At 49.9% G+C, this 20,150-nt stretch overlaps 2 protein-coding genes across 7 annotated transcripts in view; one reads left to right on the forward strand and one right to left on the reverse strand.

Moving 5' to 3' along the window:
- Positions 1–3,075: 3,075 nt before the first annotated feature.
- Positions 3,076–7,390, forward strand: DLK2 (delta like non-canonical Notch ligand 2). 2 transcript variants are annotated; one of them, XM_020976867.2, is made up of 6 exons: positions 3,076–3,219; positions 3,844–3,961; positions 4,343–4,409; positions 5,189–5,319; positions 6,165–6,309; positions 6,649–7,390. In XM_020976867.2, the coding sequence occupies exons 2-6, from the start codon at positions 3,886–3,888 to the stop codon at positions 7,388–7,390; spliced, it is 1,161 nt and encodes a 386-aa protein (XP_020832526.1). In that variant the 5' UTR covers positions 3,076–3,219; positions 3,844–3,885. The 2 variants fall into 2 exon arrangements, with proteins under 2 accessions (XP_020832526.1, XP_020832525.1); XM_020976866.2 differs by lacking the exon at positions 3,076–3,219 and having other exon boundaries at positions 4,346–4,409.
- The window catches only part of ABCC10 (ATP binding cassette subfamily C member 10), a 42,220-nt gene continuing 27,548 nt past the window's right edge, over positions 5,479–20,150 (reverse strand). For 3 of the 5 annotated variants that reach the window (XM_020976861.2, XM_020976860.2, XM_020976862.2), the window contains exons 11-22: positions 18,578–18,655; positions 18,202–18,396; positions 15,516–15,666; positions 15,160–15,349; positions 12,993–13,336; positions 12,378–12,547; positions 11,630–11,790; positions 10,558–10,813; positions 9,066–9,209; positions 8,818–8,915; positions 8,479–8,591; positions 7,691–8,043 (exon numbers count right to left, since the gene is read on the reverse strand). In XM_020976861.2, coding sequence (XP_020832520.1) covers positions 7,908–8,043; positions 8,479–8,591; positions 8,818–8,915; positions 9,066–9,209; positions 10,558–10,813; positions 11,630–11,790; positions 12,378–12,547; positions 12,993–13,336; positions 15,160–15,349; positions 15,516–15,666; positions 18,202–18,396; positions 18,578–18,655 — 2,036 coding nt within the window. In that variant the 3' untranslated portion in view covers positions 7,691–7,907. Of the gene's footprint in view, positions 8,044–8,478; positions 8,592–8,817; positions 8,916–9,065; positions 9,210–10,557; positions 10,814–11,629; positions 11,791–12,377; positions 12,548–12,992; positions 13,337–15,159; positions 15,350–15,515; positions 15,667–18,201; positions 18,397–18,577; positions 18,656–20,150 lie in introns of all 5 variants that reach the window. The other 2 variants (XM_020976865.2, XM_020976864.2) reach the window with 2 other exon arrangements.

Genomic DNA, 20,150 nt, shown 5'->3' on the forward strand with positions numbered 1-20,150 from the left:
TCATATATGACTCTTTGTAACCCCTTTTGGAGTTTTCTAGGCAAAGATACTGGAGTGGTTTGCTATTTCCTTCTCCAGCTCATTTGACAGATGAGAAAACTTAGGAAAACAGGGTTAAGTGACTTGCCCAGAGTCACATAGCTAATACATGTCTAAGGCTGGATTTGAACTCATGGAGATGAATCTTCCTGATTCCTAGCCAACTGTTCTATCCCCCGTACCATCTAGCTTCCCCCATAATAATGATTGCTAGTCATAGCTGCCAAAAGTATAACAATAATAATATTAGATAGAGAGATCCCATTGAGGTTTACAAAGTGATTTCCATATATTATCTCATTCACTGCCCCCCCCCAAGCTAGTAAGTATCAGTAGGGCTATTAATGATAAAGAAATTAGGACCATAAATTTGGAGCTGGAAAGGACCTTTGAGGTCATCTAGTCTGACACTCTCATTGTAGTATTCTATTTTTGTGTATGTGTGAGGCAATTGGGGTTGACTTGCTCAAAATCACATAACTAGTAAGTGTTATATGTCTGAGGCCAGATTTGAACTCAGGTCTTCCTGACTCCAGGGCTGGTGCTCTATCCACTGTGCCACCTAGCTGCCCCAGGGACACTCTCACTGTAGACAGGGAAACAGCCCAAGAAAGATGAAATGACTTGCCTGAGGTCTCCCAGGCAGTAAGCAGCAGAGTCAGGCTTTAAACCTATCACTTGGGTCCAAATTCTGTGTTCTTTCTACTGTTCTGGGCTGTCTCTTATTAACAAGGACCCTTGACTCTGAAAGACCATTAGCTCAGTGCGAGTTATACAGTAGTTTGTACTTCTCTAATTCAGTTCAGTCTCACAAACATTCAATATCTTCTCTCTCTTTTTTTTTGTTTTTTGGCTAGGCAATGGGGTTAAGTGACTTGCCCAAGGTCACACAGCTAGTAAGTGTTATTATGTGTCTGAGGCCGGATTTGAACTCAGGTCCTCCTGAATCCAGGGTCAGTGCTCTATTCACTGCGCCACCTAGCTGCCCCCATTCAATATCTTCTCTGAGGGGCAAGGGACATAAAGGTGAATCCCCCAATTAATATGCATGTATTAAGCACCTCCTATGTATCAGATGAAAAAAACAACACAGACTTTGTTAGAGACTAATTTGTGTATTTACTATCTGTGTACATGTTGTTTCCTCCAATGAATAGATAAATGGATAAAAGATTTATTCAGTGCTTACTATGTGCTAGGCACTGTGCAGATTGTAAGTTCCTTAAGGGCAGGGACTGTCTCACTTTTAGGACCTTAAAATTTACTAGTAGTATGAGGTATACCCATAAATAACTATATTGGAGTGAATTAAATGCATAGGAGAGGTCACAGAGGCTTGAGAGATTACCGGAGGGAAGGATGATCTAATGAAATCTTAGGAGCGAGAGGAGAGGAAGAGAGGGAGAAATGGAGCTGGGCAGATATTTCTGCCATCTGCCTCTGTCCCTCTTATTCTGGCAGGAAACCCACAGAGGATGCAGGCAGAATAATATGTGCATGCAAATCAGTTCTAAATGAGAAACCCAAAGCACAAGGAATGGGAAGGAGATGTTGCTGATTCCCTATTCGAAAAAGAAAACACATTTTTAGTTATCATCCTCTTTGCCTTAGTTTCTTCATCTATAAAATGAGCTGGAGAAGAAAGTGGCAAACCACTCCAGTATACTTACCAAGAAAAGCCCAAATGGGATCACAAAGAGTTGGATGCAACTGAACAACAGGAGGCCAGGCAAAAAAATGTGTTGGAGTCAGGCTAGTGTGGAGATGGGATTTGCAAAGTTACAGTTCAGAGGCCAGAAGTGTTTAGAGGATGACAGGAGGGAGGTGGACTTAGAGGTGTGCAGGGATTGAGGAATGATAAAGGAAGACTGCTGCTACCTGAGACAAAAGGGAAGGTTAGCAAGAAGAGGAAGGTATGAAAATTAAGGAATGGTCATGGGATTATACTGGAAGGATAAAAGAGGGTTGTGAGGCTAAATGAGGCTAGGAGGAGGAAGAAGATAAAGAGGAAGAGTCAGGGAAAAAAAAAGAAAGAGTAGGGACTGCAAGATTGCAAAGTATACCTGAGAGACCACAAAGGGGAAGGTAAGATCAGGAGGTGAAGAAATGAGAAGGTAAGAGGACAAGTGATGAAGAGGGGGCAGAAGAGGGTGGGGGCCAGTGAGGGAATGGATGGGAATATAAAATGGAAAATGAGGGGATAAGAACTTCAGGGCAGGAATGAATGGGCCAAAATGTTCAGCATCCTTTTGTAAATTCCTAGTGTTTAAACGTCACATGCTTTTCTGGAGAGGAAAAGAGAGAAACCTAGAGATTCAAGTGATACCTCCTATAGGCCTTTCCTGATCTCTCCCCTACCCCCACCCCGCTGCTCTTGTGCCCAGCGATTACCTTGTATATACTTTGTATACCTCGCACCTACTAATCTCGACCCTAATTGTTTTCGTCTCCCTTTCTTTGCCCCAAAAACGTAAGCTCCTTGAGGACAGGAACTGTCTCACTTGTTTTTTGTATCTCCAGAGCCTAGCAGTGTTTGGCACATTGTGCTTAAATAAATGCTCATTGAATAAATGGAGCTGGAGACGGAGAAAACGGGGAACACAGTAATGGACGGGGATCACGGCTGCAGATGGTGTGAGCTTTGTGAATGAGAAGTGGGGATATAAGGGATGAGGTGAGCGATGGGTGAGAGATGTGAGCGTGTGTGTGTGTGTGTGTGTGTGTGTGTGTGTGTGTGTGTGTGTGTGTGTATGTGTGTGTGTGCGCGCGCGCGCGCGCGCGCTCTCGCGTGTGTGCGCTGATGTGTTGCCTGGATTGGGGGCGCGGTGCCTGAGGCAGTGAGCGCACTGGGGAGGGGGGCGGGCCGGCAGGCGGGCAGGCAGGCGGCGGCCCCGGGGGAGGCCGGGTTCTGCCGGCACACGCCGCCCCTGGCAAGCGGCCTGAGCGCACCGAGCCGCCGCCGCCGCCGCCGCCGCCGCCGCTCCCCGGTCTGGCCCGGATCCGGAGATTCCCGGAGCGCTCAGCATGGATGCCGCTTTCCTGGCCGGCCCCTTGGCCCTATAGGGGGCCGCCCTGCGCAGCCCCCAGCTCTGGCCTGGATCCCATTGGATCCCCTGGCCCGGCTCTCCGTACTCCGCTTCCCTGGTTGGGCTCCTGGGCGCACGGCGCCGTCACCCCGAGGTGAGGGAGGACCCTGGAGAGAGAACGCGCGGGAGGTGGGGGGGCTGGGAGAGACCAGGTGGGAAGCGACTGGAGGCAGGGGGCTCAGAGACACCAGACTCCTTTCCGAGATGGCGAGGGGATCGAAATGTTGCGTCTTGGGGGAGGGTTGTAGTATGGGGGTGTCTTGGCCCTGTGCCGTTGCCAAGCCGGAGCGAGTGGTGGGGACAGCTCTGAGAGGCTGGAGGTGGAAGTGGCCCCACGCTTTAGCGGGGGGGCGCTCAGTCATAGGTTAGAGGAGGGGGCGCGAAGATTGCTGTGTGTTGGGGATTGCCCCCTGTTTCCGACCTTGCTGCCCCTACCTCTCGGCCCCTTTTCCGCAGCCCCCTCCTCTTCTATCTGCTGCCAGAAACACCCCCACCCCCTTACATCCTCCTACACTGCCATTCCCCCTTATACCACCCCCTTATCTTCACCCCCTACCCCCTGTCATCCAGGTTTTGATCTCGTCACCTTGAATCTCCCCCACCCCCGCCATCCGCGCCCTTTCTCCTTATGTCTATGTGCCCGTAACCTCCATTCTATTCTAGCACTGTCCCCGTCGTCTCTACGTCCCTTCTAGCCCTGTCTTGTCCTGTCCTACAGGTGTCCGTCTTTCGTCCGTCCCTCCTGGGGCCGGCGCTGACCATGCCCAACGGTTGCCGCTGCCTCCAGCTCGTGTCCCTGCTCTGGATCCTGGGGGCATTAGCACAGCCCACCCATGGTGAGTGTCCCCAGCTCCCGGACCCCACGAGGAGGGATGGAGGAAAGCTGAAGCTACCGAAGCAGCTCCCCTCCCCCTTGCTCTGACCAGGAGTAGCCTCCGGCTCAGTCCCCTGTTCCCACACTGACCTCTGCCGGTAGAAGCAGGGACTACATCCCTACTGACCATCAGTGTCCCTGGGGGGTACCCAATGGATCTGACTGTTCCCAAACTAGATTGTGTGGAAATGGACGCAGGTCTTTTTTTTTTTTTCACGAGAAAAACTCCATTTTCCGACTTAAGAAGACCAAGATTCTCCTCACCCAAAATACAAATTTCCTACTTGGGGAATACTTTGATTTGTGCCACCTCAAAACATTAATGTTACCTTCTTACCTCCAGTAGCTGATGACTGTAGTTCCCACTGTGATCTGGCCCACGGCTGTTGTGAGCCTGACGGCACGTGCAGGTAGGTGCTTGGGATCTCCCAATCCTTAGCCTGCTTTCAAAACCCCTCCTAAGTGCCCCATTCTCCCTACTCTAGCCCTGTCTCACTTTCCCACCTACAAGAAGCCAGAGGGTCCAGAGGCTCAAGCTACCACTGCTTCTTTCCTCTAGGCCAGGAAAGGACATATGGACCAGTTACCCCACAGTCCTTTTTGCCTTTTGTGGGCTGGAGAGCACTTTGCTTAGTCCTACATTCATTTCCTATCCCCATAGTTTCACTAACATTCCCCTGCCCTCTAAAGTTTTTGTCCCCTGGGTCAGAAGGGTGGAGTGAACAGATGGAGAAAATAACTAGGGGTGAGGAGAGCAAAGGAACAAGAGCAATAAAGACAGGAAAAGGAGTAGGGATGATTTAGCCAGGATTAGAGAAGACTGGAAAAATCCTAATGGTACACTTATGCCAATGGGGACTTTTTCAATAGAAGGGATTATGGTAAAAGACAACAGGGTGAGGCTGAAGTTAGGAATGAAGAAGACCTCTTTGACTAGGTTTTGTTTTTACAGGTCATACTGGGATTTTAGAACAGAAAAGGTGTTTTGCTCTCAGGATATGAAATGCCAATGGATCAACTTATTAAACTTTCCAAGGCATTACTCACCTTGTGTCCATCTGGCGTGGGCTCACTGCAATGTAGGGATCGGGTACTTAGATCCCAGCCTCCACACTCCATTTGATGTGGGCTTTTATTTTCATTTCCTGAAATCTCCCAGAATAACTTGTGCCTCCATCTTCCTCCCCAGGTGTGACCCTGGCTGGGAGGGACTACACTGTGAGCGGTGCGTCAGGATGCCTGGCTGCCAGCATGGCACCTGTCACCAACCGTGGCAGTGTATCTGCCGTAGTGGCTGGGCAGGCAAATTCTGTGACAAAGGTGAGAATAGATGTGGGAGCACCTGCTGAGCCCTTCAGGTAACGTGGAAGGGACCCCATGGACCTAAAGGGGGAAACGAAAGGAGACCTAGTAATACAAATCCTTTAGGTTTTGATAGCCTTTTGCATTTAAAAAAAAAGACTCATATTCATTCAGTCAGTAAGTCAACAGGTATTTATTAAGCATTTGCTTAACACACTATGCTTGTGTTTGGTATGCTAGTACAAAGTATGGGCATGGGGCAGCTAGGTGGCGCAATGGATAGGGCACCAGCCCTGATGGCAGGAGGACCCAAGTTCAAATCTGACCTCAGACCAAACACTTGACACTTAGTAGCTGTGTGACCCTGGGCGAGTCACTTAACCCCAGCTGCCTAAATAAATAAATAAAGTGTAGGCATGATATAGGCATTGTGTAAATACAGTGAACAGTGATACAATGAAAGGCACAAAAATAAAAATTCACTTTCATTTTTCTTTACGGTAATAACCCTATGAGGTAGGTGGGACAGGTGCTGTCCTAATTTTAATGATGAGGAATTGGGAGAGAGAGATTGTAGGGAATGGGAGGAAGACAGAGTCCTGAAATGAATTACTCAAAAGTCTCAACAGCTGGTCACTGGCTGGAGCCCAGATCTCAACACCTGCCTCCCAGGATGCTTTTCATTACATAGCAATGATCTTAAGACAGGGAATGTGGCTTAGAAGCATACCAACAGAAACTAGGTCCCAAAGGTGGGAAGCTAGGCATGGATTGGGGGGGACCTCAGAAGTCCTTATCCTGTATTGGGTGAAGGATGGAGGAAGAGAGGCAAGTCCCCAGAGGCATCCCTATCTCCCCTCCAGATGAGCACATCTGTACCAAGCAGCCACCCTGCCAGAATGGAGGGAAGTGTGTGTATGAGGGGGATGGGGAGTACCACTGCGTGTGCCCACCAGGTTTTCATGGGCATAACTGTGAGCGCAAGACTGGGCCCTGTGAGCATGCTGGGTGAGTTGAAATTGGAGCAGGCAAAGTAGGGGCTTGGGCACAGGTCAGACTTTAAGGTATTTGAAGGAGGGGCTAGGGTGGGGTGAGGGCAATGGGGCCAAAGATCAGGGTGTTGGAGCCTGGGGGGAGGTAATAGGGAGTATGTATTGAGGGTGTGGGTGGATGGATTTGGGAAGGCAGTCACAGAAGCTTAGAGGGGGAAGAGAGACCTCAGAGAAAATCTAGTCCAACCATCTCTGTATGCAGAGGGGAAGGCTGGCCCAGAGTGGGATGTGATTTGGTCCAAGTCACACAACATTGTCACCATTAACTCTCTCCTTTCCATCTCACCCTTCTCAGATCTCCTTGCCGGAATGGTGGGCAGTGCCAAGATGATCAAGGCTTTGCAGAGAACTTCACATGCCGCTGCTTGGCAGGCTTTGTGGGTCCACGCTGTGAGGTCAATGTGGACGACTGCCTAATGAGACCTTGTGCCAATGGTGCCACCTGTCATGATGGCATCAACCGCTTCTCCTGCCACTGCCCCGAAGGCTTTGCTGGCCGCTTCTGCACTGTCAACCTGGACGACTGTGCCAGCCGACCATGCCAGCATGGTGCGCGCTGCCGGGACCGGGTCCATGACTTCGATTGCCTCTGTCCTGATGGCTATGGGGGCAAGACGTGTGAGATTGTCCTCCCAGCCCTGGACCTCCCTACGGAGCCAGACAGTGCCCCCGGACCCACCCTTGCAGCTGTGGTTCCTTTCACGGTACCAGCCCCCTTCAGCGTGGGTGCAGGGCTACTGCGAATCTCAGTGAAGGAGGTAGTCCGACAACAAGATGCAGGGATGGGGGAGTCCAGCCTGCTTGTTTTGGTGGTGTTCGGGGTCCTCACTGCTACCGCGGTCCTTACCACAGGGCTGTTGATCTTTTGGGCATGGCGCCATGGCCACTGCCCCGCCGGGCCCTGCTGCTACCCTGTCCGCCAATATGCCGCGCCCCCTGAGCAACATGACCGGGAGTGCCAGGTCAGCATGCTCCCTGCTGGAATCTGCCCTCCACCTGGCTCCCCACCTGAGCCTGGCAAGACTACAGCACTGTGATGGGGGCTGGAGGGGGGGCAGAGTGGGGCCCTCTCTCCAGCTCCTTCCTCCTCACATCTCCTACCCTCCAGAGACCGTTGCGGGTTTCCCCCCCACTGAGGTGTCTCAGCCTCACACCAGAAATGCTATTTTTTTAAATACACAGATTGTTCAAGAGAGGTTTTATCAAATAAAATTACAAAAAATGACAATGAATGATAGCTCATGCTCCCAGGGCTCCTGGCCCCAGGTGGGGTCAGCCTGGAGTCCCACGTCCAAGGTCCTAGTTCTGGTCCAGAGTTCTCCTCCAGTACCATCAGCTCACTGAGGAGGATTGGTATCAAAGACAGCATCCCGAGGTACCCAGCCAGGGATGCTCAGGGAAAGTGAGGGTGCCTCCTGGGGCTGGGTGGCCCTAGAGATGAAGGGGAGAGTACACAGCTGTTCATCACCTGAGATTAAAAGCCCGAACCCTCCCACATGGAGAGGGAGGTGTGACTGAGGAAGAGGGAAGACCATCGGTTCAGAGGAGGCAGGGTCATTGCTGACTGTTTTGTAGCAGCTGTTGGAACAATGAGTAGGGCCGACTTCGAAGGGCAGCTGGAGTGTCCAGCTCAGCCACCCTTCCCGCCTGCAACACCAGAACCCGGTCTGAATTCAGGATCGTGTTAAGCCTGTAAGGCAGGTGAGGGAGGGCACAGAGTGAATAGAGGATGATTGGTCCTTTCCCCATCTCTCATTCCTTGCTACTCCCCTACCCTCAGACATCAGATTTCTCCCACTCACTCCAATTGGGTGGGAGTGGGGGCAGAAGGAGGTTGCTTAGTGACTCGGTTTTTCCCTCAGGGTGAGGTAGTTCCCATCCCTGGTGTCTCATCAATGTCTGGCAGGAGAGTAAAATGGGCCTGAGAGGACATAAAGATATCTCCTCACTACCTTCTGGGTAGTACCCCACCCCCCCGCAAAGAAGGAAGGAATAAAAGGTCTGAAGCTGACCTGTTATAATCATCCCCCCTCAGTGGAAGCTTCAGCATTGGTTTAGTTTTCCCTTCCCTTTCCCCCATCACCCTTTGAGTCCTTCGCTGGGCCTCTCCACCACACATACATACCTATGTGCAATGGTCAGAACAGTCTTGTCAGCAAAACGGTTACAGATTGTCTGTTGGAGCAGCTGATCTGTCTTCTGGTCCACGCTGGCTGTGGCCTCATCAATGCACAGGATCTGGGGGAGGAGGAGAAGGGGTTATGTTTGCTCTGGATCCTAACCTAGCACCCATCCCTTTAGCCTCCTTGTCCCAGGTCTTCAGTGGAGGGCTAAGCCCTAGCAAAACAAACCTCTTTTTATGTCTCCCTGATACTCCAGAATGGCTCCTCCATCACCCTGTCAAAGGCCACCCTCCAGCCCCTCTACCGAATCCACCCATCAGGCTCCTAGTCCCATTCCTTACCTTGGCATCTGTAAGGAGAGCTCTGGCCAAACACAGTAGCTGCCTCTGCCCTAGTGACAAGCGCCGGCCCCCCTCACCCAGCTCACCATCCAGACCACCTGTTGGGCCCAGACTTTGTCATCCCAAGAGGCCCGCCCCTCTTCTTCCAGCCTCTCCCCCCTCCTTCCTGACCTCACAAGGCCTCCCTTACCTCCAGGGAGGGGCCTCTCCTTGGCCAGGTTTTCCCACTACCTGTTCCCAGAACTCACCTAGAGGAGTGATCACCTCACTCAGGTGGCACTCCTCCAAGGCCTGCCACAGTGCTTCATCCTCATGGCGACCCAGAGGGTCCAGGTTCTCTCGCACTGTGCCGCTGAACAAAAAGGGCTCTTGAGGGATGATAGCGAGCTCGGGACCTGAGAAGCAGGGAAAGGAGCGAATGATATGATCTGGTCATTCCTCGCACATGAGCTTGAACCTCTTTAATTCCTACCAATGAATCAGTCAGTCGATGGGAAACAACATAGTGTAGTGAAAGAACCCTGGAAATACTTGCTGTCTCGGGGAGTGGGGTGGGAAGGGAGGGAGAAAAATTTGGAACTCAAAATCTTACAAAAATGGATGTTGAAAACTCTTTACATGTAACTGGAAAAAATAAAATGCTATTAAGTGGAAAAAAAGGAAAGGAAAAGCCCTGGAGTAGTTAGGTGGTGCAGTGGACAGAGCACCTGCCATAGAGTCAGGAGGACCTGAGTTCAAATCTGGCCTCAGACACTTATCAGCCGTGTGATCCTGGGCAAGGCACTCAGCCCTGATTATCCCTCCCTCCTCCCACCCCCACCCCCCCAAAAAAAAGAATGGGAGAAAAAGAAAGAGCCCTGAATTGGGAATTGTAGACTTGGCTTTGAATCCCTGTTCTGCCTGTGTGACCTCAGGCAATTAATTCCCCTTTCTGGGCCTATGTCCTCACTGGTAAATTGTGGAGGTCCTACTAAATGATCTCTAAGGACGTTTCCAGCTCTAAATCCTAGGATCCTGCTGTGAATTTAGCAGTTTACTAGGTACTTGGGGGACAGCAGAGAGAAATAAAATATGGTCTCAGCAGCTCAAACCTTATCGGGGACAGAAACGACTCATGAAACAGGTCTAGGGACAAGCCCCATGGTGTTCAGAGTGGGAAGATATCAGGGTGAGCTGGAGTAGTGGAGGCAAAGATTCAGATTAGATTAGAAAGATTTCATTTAGAAAGAGAAAGGCTTGGCTCAGGCCTTGAGGAGGGATGCACTGGCTAGAAGGGAGAAATGAAGGCACTCTGGGGCAGGAGGACCAGCATGAGCAGGGAGAGGCCACAGTGAGCATGGCAGGGTTCTGAGGATGCTGAGACTGGCCTGAGCCAAGGGGAGGGAAGAAATGGAAAATGAGGTTGGCTAACAGCCCGGGAAAGGCCTTGAAAAGCAAGCTTAGGAGGTTTGACTCAATAGAGATGACAATCTCTAGCATCCAGCATAGTGCATGGCACCAAAAGGTACTTAATAAATGCTTGTTGATTGGCTAACTAATTGTATCTCTTTGCCCAGATGCTTTTCCATCCCTCTTAGCTCCCTTTGCACCCACAGCACCAATCAGTCTTTCTTATTCCCCGGCTTCACCAAACTGCCCCACTCCCATTCTTCTGTCTTTAGGTCCTGTCCCAGGCCCTCTAAGCTGATGCAGGAGTCCCAGGGGCCAGACCCTTTATGTGGCAGCCCCGCCCCCATCTCTACCTGAGATCCGACAAGCCCAGCAAGCTGGTGTCCATGCCATCCAGGAGTATATGCCCAGAGCTGGGCTCCACCAGTCGGAACAATACCAACAGCAGAGAGGACTTTCCGGAACCCGTCCGGCCCACAATGCCTATCTTCTCCCCAGGTAGCACATTGAAGGTGACCCCATCCAAGGCATTGGGTAACCCAGGCCGGTAAGCCAATACCACATCCTGGAACTCCACGTGTCCCTGTGACAGCCAGCCCACTTCTACCTGTGAAAGGAAGAGATGGGGGAGAGTTGTAGGCAACATGAGAGTGGCAGGGAGTTGAAACAGTGAAACAAAAATGAAGAGCGGTGAGAGAGAGATAATGAGAAGAGATAGGAATGATGGGGAGAAAGGGAGGATTAATGGGGGGAAAGATAATGAGAAGAGATAGGAGAAATGGTGGGGAGAAGGGGAGAAGAATTGTGGGAAAGATGGTAAGGTAGAAGAGCATGGACAGAGAATGAGAAGGTGTGAAAACATAGTGTAGGGGCGGAATGGAAATGAAGACAGATGGAAGGGATGTTAAGAAGGGAGTGAGAAGAATAGGGAAGGACAGTCAGAAGAGATGGTGGGGAGAAAGTGAGGAAAGATGACGTAGGGATGGTAGGGAGAGAGAGATGGTGAAGAGCATAGAAGATGGTAAAAATTGGGAAGATGGTGAGAGACAGTGAAGAGGATGGGCAGGATGGGGAGGAAATAAGGAAAAATGGGGAGAAAGACAGAAATGAGTGAAGACAGGTGAATGGAAAAAGACATGGTTGTGGGAAGATGAGGAGAAAAGTTATAAGGGAAATGGTGGGGAATTAAGATGCAGTAAGAAATAGTAGCTTAGCCACTGGCCCAACATAACACCTCCTCTGCATCCAGAACCACCCAGCAGGGTTAAGCCAATCCCTAGGTTCTCCTTATTTTGTTTCTGGTTCTATGTCCTGCTCCTTAGAAAGGCGGCTGTCTAGGACTGAAACTAGACCACACTGTGGAAGTGGGGGGTGGGGAAGGCTCTGAGATGGGAGAAGAGAAGGGGCGTCCAATCACCCTTACCTGTATCTGCTGGCCCTGGGGCTCACTGGGCAGGTCACAAGAATACTCCTCCAGTCGCTCCACGCTCACCATCATGGCTTCTGTTTGCGTGAAGCTGCTCACCAGGCCTGAGAGAAGGCCTGTCAGGGACAGGGCATAGGACAGCGACAGGCCCACCAGTCCTAAGGAGAAAAAGAATGTGGTGAGACTGCTGGGACTGCCCTGGCTGCTGCCGCTGCCACCTCTAGGCTCTCTCTACCACTGAAGGAGGCTGGGGAGCAGGGGAAGCATGTCTATATGCATTAGACTTGAAGTTTTTTAAAGGAAGGGAAAACGGCTTATTTCATTTTAATATTTTCAACACCCAGCACAGGAAGTTCTTTAAAATAGGTACTTAAATATTTCTTGAATTGGCTTGTATGTGAAAGAAAATCTGTATGTGTGTGTGTGTGTGTGTGTGTGTGTGTGTTCAGACATACATACGTGTTTATCTACATAAATGGCAGAATAAAAGGAAGCAGGCTGAGAAAAAGGAAAGGAGCCAGGTGGGAACCACAATAAGAGGCGAGGTGTATATATGGGGCTGAGGATGAGGGGGCTGGAAGCAGGGCCTGGTAGGGAGGTGCAGGTAATCAAGATGGATATAGAAGAGTAGGTATTAGGGCAGAAGATTCATTAATAGGGAATAGAAGCACAGGACAAAGTTAGGAGGAGGTGGGAGGGTTTTCAGCTGGGACTGGGCCAAGGCCAATAGGGACAAAGGTGGCACCTGGGTTAGCGAGGTGTTGGTGATGCTGGATGAGGGCGATGATGGCAATGGCGCTGACCACGGCAGCACCCATGAGCTGCAGCCGTATGTCCAGCCACTGCAGGCACGCACTGGCAGCAAACTGGCAGCGCTGGTTAAGCTCCAGCAGCTTCTCATTCTCCTCTTCAAACCTAAGGGCCAAGAGCTGAGCTGTCTCTCCCCTACCCATATGCCAAGGACCAGCCTCAGGGGGTGGCTCTCCTCCTTCCTGTCCTCATGTCTAAGATTAGAATCCTCTTACTCATAGGGTTCGGCATAGGAGAGGTGATAATTGGCTTATGCACAAAAGTCTCCCTAAACTCCCCCATGCCCCTTTCCTCCCAGGGTCCCTTCGGTATCTTCCTCTCCAGGCTTATTATCTCCCCAGCCCCTCCCTTCTCTCTTTAGGACCCCTTTGCCCTTCCCCACTGTGTCTCCTTGGCACCATTTCTTTTCCCTCTAAGGGCATCATCGCCCTGAGCCTCTGCTCCTTCTATCTCACCCTAGTAAAATTCCTGGCTGGGCTCCCTGTAGACGTGACTTTCTGTTCCTAGTACTGAGATGGGGAGTCTTGCCTGGCATGATAATATACCTCACCTGCAGGTGGCACGAGCGGCCCGGATGATACTGAGCCCAGCAAGGCTCTCAGAGAGGTGGGTATAGAGTGGGGAGAGGGTGAGGCTGCTCAGACGACGCAGCTCCCTCGAGGAAGCCCGGTAGTGGCGCTGTACAGAGTAATAAAGGGAGCCGAGGGGTGGCAGCAGCAGCAGCAGCCAGGGCAGCCCCAAGCCCAGGACAGCCAGCAGCCCCAGCAGTCCCACTGCATTGGCCAACAGGATGTTGAGAACGAAGGGCAGGCTGTCATCCGCGCAGGCCACATCTGATGAGAAGCGGTTCAGGATCCGGCCAGTTGGCGTGCAGTCAAAGAATGTCACGGGAGCCTACAAACGGAGGCCATGGTTGGGGCAGTGAAGTTGGGTGATGCTTGGTGAGCCTAGGGCAGGAAACTGGGTGGGAGGAGAATCTTGGAGAGGAAGGAATTAGTTGTGAGCCCTGATATGGGGAAGAGAACAAGAAGACAAAGGACTCTCACAAGATATGCAGGGATGTTGGAGTGGGAGTCCCCTGAGATAGGATGGGTTGGTTGTGGGAAGAGAGAAGGGGAATAGTAAGGAGGAGAAACGCCACAGATTGGGGGGCACGCAGGGTAGGGAGGATGGTGAATCTCCCCTAGCTGGCAGGGCCTCTGGGAAGGCAGCCTGTCCATTTTCCTGCCTCTAATCAGACACTTGAGCTGTTCTTAAATCTCTCCAGGGAGAAAGGAACTGTGACTGAAAGCCAGCCAGATTCCTGAATCCCACTAACTGCAATGGCCAATCTGGGCCCTAGAGGGCAAATGATGAAATGTGCTCAATTCCTCTGGAGGACGAGTATATGGGGACATGACTGTGATGTAAAAATAAAAGGCATTAATGTAACTTTTAAAAAAAAGGTAACCCTCTGTCACTAGGTTTCCCACCCCTTCACTTTGAAGATGTCCTTCCTGAGAGCTGACCTCTCTCTTAGAGGTTGGAGACCTTCAAAAGGAGTGAGATGAAGGGTAGGTATCAAGATTTTCTGACCAGTAGGTTGTGGGAGAAGCAACAGCTTCAGAGAAGGGAAGGGAGGCTATGGAGCCTCCTTCTCTGGAAGGGCATTTATTAAGAGGAGAAAAATCTTCCAAACCCTCTAAGGAGTCATTCTGTCAGGAGACAGGGGACTAGACTAGTTGACCTAGTTCACCTCTTAAAGTTCCTTTCAAGACCTGGATTCTAACCTCCTCCCAACTACAGCTTCAGTTGGTCACTCTTGGTCCATCTCCTAATAAAAGCAATAATTCACAGGTCTATAGCACTGTTTCACCAAAGTGCCTTCTTCACCACCCTGTGAAGCTGGTAGTGTAAATATGAAGATTCCCATTTTACAGATGAGGGAACTGAGGGTCAGAAAGTTTCACTGAGAAGCCACATTGCCTAGTGGTGAGGGCCCTGGACTCAGAAGGCCTGCGTTTGAATACCACCTCTGATCCTTTCTAGCTATGCGATCCTTCAGCAAGTCAGGCCCACTCTCTGAGCCTCAGTTTCCCCATCTGCAAAATGAGGGTGATAATAACAATACCTGTGCCAGGGTTATGAGTATCACATAGGATATTAAGCATTTTACAAAGCTTGATGCACTATAAAATGAGTTATTATTATAGAAACAGAGTGATATAGTGGCTACACTGATGCCTCTGAGTCATAAAGACCTTGGTTCAAATCCCGCATCTGCAACCACAGGCAAGTCACAACTTCTCAGGGCCCCCAGATGCCTCTCTAAGGACAAGACTCACAGAGAAGTTGAGGGTCTGCACCACAAAAGGAAATCCCCACACTAGGAGCACCCTGCCCTGATGAAAGAACCAGTGTGGCTTCCCTACCCTCCAAAGGACAATGATGAAGGGACTCCACAAATAGGCAAGTATCTGAGCTAGAACTGGAGCTCAGGTCATGGGGTTCCAGATCTATTATCCGTTCCGTTACAATATGCTGCCACTAGGCAATGGAGAAGAGTGAATATCTTACTCCAAAGGACAACCCTCTCCAAGCGGCCCAGGGAGAGGGGAGGAACGGAACTTTGGCAATGGCATGGCAATGATGCTGGGCAGACAAAGCAGTGCAGAGCTGGAGCAACGGCCCCCTAGGGCTGAGGGAAGGCTGGCAAAAGGGTCTCTTCACTCACTCACCCTGAGGACGCGGTGCAGCAGGCGCTGATGCAGGGTGGCTGCTGCCTGGAGGATGCCAGTGGCAAAGAGTATCGCCCGCAGGAGGGTGCAGATCGAGTTGGCGCTGGCAATGGACCCATATACGGTCAGGTAGAACTGCAGATCCAGGGAGCTATTTGGGGTAGCTTTGGGCCATGCTGACACGGGGGCACTGGACAGAGGGAAGGGAAAGTGGGACCATGTCTGTGTCATCCATGGGCCGAGTCCCAACCTCAGGCCACACACCCACACCCCAGAGAAGTCATCAGGATCCGCTCCCAAGCTTGGTCCCTGAACCCAGCTGTGACTCCGGTTTTTTCGGGCCCCAGCCCACTCACAAGAGACCTCCGGGGGAGAAGAGCAGCAGCTGTGGGGAGAGCAGTGAGGGGGCTTGGCTAGTGAGGCGGCCCAGCTCCTGGGAGCCATTCTCAGCTATCTTCAGCTGGGAAATCCAGTGAGAGAGCCACCAGTCGGCAGCATTCCGTGTCCCTGGGAAGAGGATGAGGAAAGAGGGGAAAGAAGAGGCACCCAACTGTCATCTGCATTTTCCTTTCATCCTTCACTCCTCCCCATCCCTCAGCCCCCTCCTTACCACCCCTCGGCCTCCTTGACGGCTCTAGTCCCTTGCCACCACAGGCCTCCAGCTCCTCTCCATCCTATTGGCCTGCCTCCTCATCCTCTCATGATGCACCTCCTCCGTGGCCCTGTGTGCCACTCTGGGAGAAGCAGGGAACAGGCCCAAATGTAAGAAATAAGAGGAAGACTTAGGAGAGCAAGGGCCTGCACAGCAAGCCAAATCCTGGAAAGGCTCTCCTCCCCATCTCCCTGATAGGTTCTGAGCCGGGGCTCAAGGCCAAGGAAACCGCCTCTCTCTTCCACAGAGTCTAATAAGAATAGCAACATAACTGACTTTCTGGTAGTCCTTTAAGTCATACAAACATTTCACTCTTGGCAACCCTCCGATAGTGCATGCATTAGTATCCCTGTCTTCCACGCAAAGAGGCATTAGAGTGTAATGGAAAGGGCATTCATAGAGTTAGACTAACTCCCGACTCTGCCACTGACTACTGCTGTATGAGCTCTGACAAGTCACTTAATTCTTTGGGCCTCAGTTTCCTCATTTGCAAAATGAGGAGACTGGAACAGATGACCTGCTTTGCAAATCCAAGTAGATCTTGGCACAGCTGGCACAGAAGAAAGTGGAAGGAAGGGAAGAAACTTCTATTAAGTGCCCACTATGCCAGGCACTGTGCTAAGTGCTTTACAATTATGATCTCATTTGATCCTCACAAGAACCCTGTGAGATGAGTGTTATTGTCCATAATAACTTATTCTTATTAAATAATATACATGACTAATATAATATCTATATAATATATATTATAATATATGATTGTGGCATGGGATTACATTAATATATTATATATAGATAATATAATGGGGAAACTGAGGCAGGCAGAGGTGAAGTGACTTGCCAGGGTCACATAGCTAGGAAGTGTCTAAGGCTGGATTTGAACTCAGATCTTCCTGATTCGAGACCCAATACTCTATCCACTATGCCACCTAGTTGCCTATGAGGTAAGAAGACCTGCCATCACAGGGGCATCCTTGCCCACTTCTACCTCCACCCCCAGCCCCAGCATCCAGGTCTACCTGAGATGTGGGAACACTTGTGACCACTGAAGGCACCCTGCTTCCCCTTTCTCACCCTGTCAACAGCTCAGAACCCATCGAGTTCTCCTTCTGGTGAGAGGGAGGACCACCAGGCCTTACCGACTGCCCTGCTACTACCTCCCAAAGTTCTCCAGGCTTTACCATCTGCCTTGCCTCTGTGTCCAGTAGATACCAGGCCCTGGGATCATCTGACCTAATGACATAACCGAAAGACCCTAGGACCTTGCCATCCTCCCTCACCACTGCACCTATAAGACTTCTTCTTCTTTTTTGGGCAAGGCAACTGGGGTTAAGTGATTTGGCTAGGGTCAAACAGCTAGTAAGTATGAAATGTCTGAGATTACATCTGAACTCAGCTCCTCCTGACTCCAGGACTGGTTCTCTATTCTAGTCCCTATAGGACTTTAAAAAAAAATTTATTTATTTGTAGGTTTCAACATTCACTTCCATAAGATTTTGAGTTTTAAATTTTCTCCCCCTCCCACTTCTTCTCCCTCCTCCAAGACGGCATATAATCTGTTATAGGCTCTACATAGACATTCATGTTAAGTATATTTTCCCATTAGTCATGATGTAAAGAAGAATTAAAACTAATGGGAGGAACCACAAGAATGAAGTAATAAAACAAAACAACAAAGGAAAAGGAGAGCAAATAATATGCTTCTACCTGCATTCAGACTCCATATTTTTTTCTGTGGGTGTGGATAGCAATTTCCATCATGAATCTTTTGGAGCTGTCTTAGATCTTTGCGTTGCTGTGAGGAGCTAAGTCTATCAAAGTCAGTCATCCCATAATGTAACTGTTACTGTGTACAATGTTCTCCTGGTTCTGCTCAGCCCTACAGGTCTTCTTATGAGCTTCAGCTCAGAGTTTTATGAGCTGTCTCTCCTAATTAATGTTCTATTGGTATTCACATAGTAAATGCCAAATAAATGCTTCTTTATCCATTCATTCACACAGTTTGCGTTTAATAAATCCTTATTCATTCATTCACTGGGCTCCTTTTAGTTCTAAATCCAATAATCCAACGGTCAGAGGAAGAAAGCAGCTCTTCTTAAACTGTGGGTCATGACCCACAGTTTAAGAAGCATGAAGGTGTGGCTAGTGGAAAAAGTTTTTAAGAAGCCCTGGACTAGAGAGAGAAGTGTGTCACTCATGGTCACTTCCTTGAGCCCCTGGAGCGAGAGAGAATGCAATTCCATGTATACAGGCCTCTCAAGGAGGGCAGTGAGCATCCCAATAGATAGGGATCCTACAGCTGAGACTGCCCAGCCCAAGTGGTGTGGATGATGGACAAAGGGAGGGGCAAAAGAATAAAGATAGCTGGGGGTTCATAAATATGCTCTTACCTTGCATGAGAAGCAAGAAGAAGAGGATGGCCAGGGAGAGACACCCACCCACAGCTTTCCAGTAAGCCTGGTACACCTGGAAGGCCACAGCCCCTTCTTTCTTTCTTTCTTCCTGGAGTAGGCGGCTGGAGGTTGGACCCACCTCCTTAGACTCCTCACTCTCTTTCTCCGGCTTCCATGCCTCTAAGGCTGCTGCTACAATGATGTACAAGGAGAAGATGTGGAATCACACTCAGAGGACTTATGGTAGGGGGATGACCGTGAGGAAGGGAAGAGAAGGGGATGTGTATTTAGGCCAGTGTCTAAAAATCTCAGCAATATTAAGCATGGAAGTTAAAGAGAGAAGGAAATATGGGGTGACTGTGGAAAGGCACACCTGGTTCAGTCTTCTGTACATCCTCAGACTGGGCATCGGGGGCAGCTTGGACCAGTGGCAGAATCTCAGAAGGTGGTCCTAGAGGATGGAATAGAGGGCAGAAGATGTCAGTCCTAGTTACCAACGGGTTACAGCATTTTGTTACATATGTTCAAAACAACAGATACTCAAAAAATGATTATGGTGCTTCAACCTTTTGTGTCCTCTAATAGCCACTGATCCAGCTAACCAACTTGGTTCTAACTTGCATGGCATCCTTGACTCCTAGGGCTGGGCAGGGCCTTTAAGAGTCACCTACTTCATCTCACTGCTTCTAGAGACCTTGCTGTTATTCATTTTTCAGTTGTGTTCGATTCTCTGTGACTCCATTTGGGCTTTTCTTGGCAAACATACTGGAGTGGTTTGCCATCTCTTTCTCCAGTTCGTTTTACAGATGAGGAAACTGAAGCAAACAGGGTTAAGTGACTTGCCCAGGGTCACACAGCTAGTAAATGTCTGAGACCAGATCTCAATTCAGGTCTTTCTGACTCTAGGCCTAGCATTCCACATACTGTGCCACCTAGCTGCCCCTGGCAGGCAGGCCAGCCCTGTCCTAAGAACAGTCTTAAAAGTCTAGGCCAGGGCAGCTAGGTGGCGCAGTGGATAGAGCACCGGCCCTGAAGTCAGGAGGACCTTATTTCAAATCCACCCTCGGACCAAACACTTGACCTTTACTAGCTGTGTGACCCTGGGCAAGTCACTTAACCCCAATTGCCTATTTAAAAAAAAAGTCTAGGCCAAACAAAGTAGATGCCCATTCACTGGGGAATAGCTAAACAAGCTGTGGTACATGAATGAGGCATCTAGGTGACATAGAGAATAGAACACTGGATCTGGAGTCAGTGAGGAAGACCCAAGCTCAAACCCTGCCCTGGATACTTACTAGCTGTATGACCTTGGGCAAGTCACTTAATCTCTCCCTGCCTTGTTTTCATAAACTGTAAAATGGGGATGATAATAGCACCTGCTTCTCAGTGCTGTTGTGAGAATCAAATGAGATAACATGTGTAAAGAGCTTTGCAAACTTAAAAGGGTTACATAAATACTAGCCATCACTACCACCACCACCACTATCATCATCATCATCTTCATCATCATAATCACCATCATTGTTGAGGGCCGATCTTAAGAGTCTGATAAGGGTTTAAGATCCAAGGCAGAGTTTGACCTCTGCTCAGGCTTTTACCCCAAAGGGCTCGGGGATTAAGTGGTACGGCTCCCCAAATTCCTTCCTGATAAACAGGTCTCTGAGACATCCCTTCTCTCTCTTTGAACCTTAGGTTTACATATTTACTCCTCTATGCAGGTGGCGCCTAGGCGCCTGGGAAAACCTTGGAATCTACAGCCCAATCTAGGAACCCTGATAAGGAGGAAATTCATGATTGTTACATCCTCAGCAGATGTTCTGGGGAGTATCTCACGGGGAGGACTCTTTGAAGTTAGGCTAGATCTTCCCTATATGTTCTGTGCCCTCAGATGAATAAACTGAGTCAGTAATTCTACTCCGCCTGGCCCATGTCATAAGTTATTTCAC

This window comes from Phascolarctos cinereus, unplaced genomic scaffold (genome assembly GCF_003287225.1).
Source record: "Phascolarctos cinereus isolate Bilbo 61053 unplaced genomic scaffold, phaCin_HiC Scaffold_5;HRSCAF=322, whole genome shotgun sequence".
Lineage (NCBI taxonomy): Eukaryota > Metazoa > Chordata > Mammalia > Diprotodontia > Phascolarctidae > Phascolarctos > Phascolarctos cinereus.

Bases quoted from the DNA above. Each gene is read 5' to 3' on its own strand.
- DLK2 (XM_020976867.2), top strand. From the start codon at position 3,886: ATGCCCAACGGTTGCCGCTGCCTCCAGCTCGTGTCCCTGCTCTGGATC. The intron at 3,962-4,342 runs GTGAGTGTCCCC...TCTTACCTCCAG, and splicing joins ATTAGCACAGCCCACCCATG to TAGCTGATGACTGTAGTTCC. The intron at 6,310-6,648 runs GTGAGTTGAAAT...CACCCTTCTCAG, and splicing joins GGGCCCTGTGAGCATGCTGG to ATCTCCTTGCCGGAATGGTG.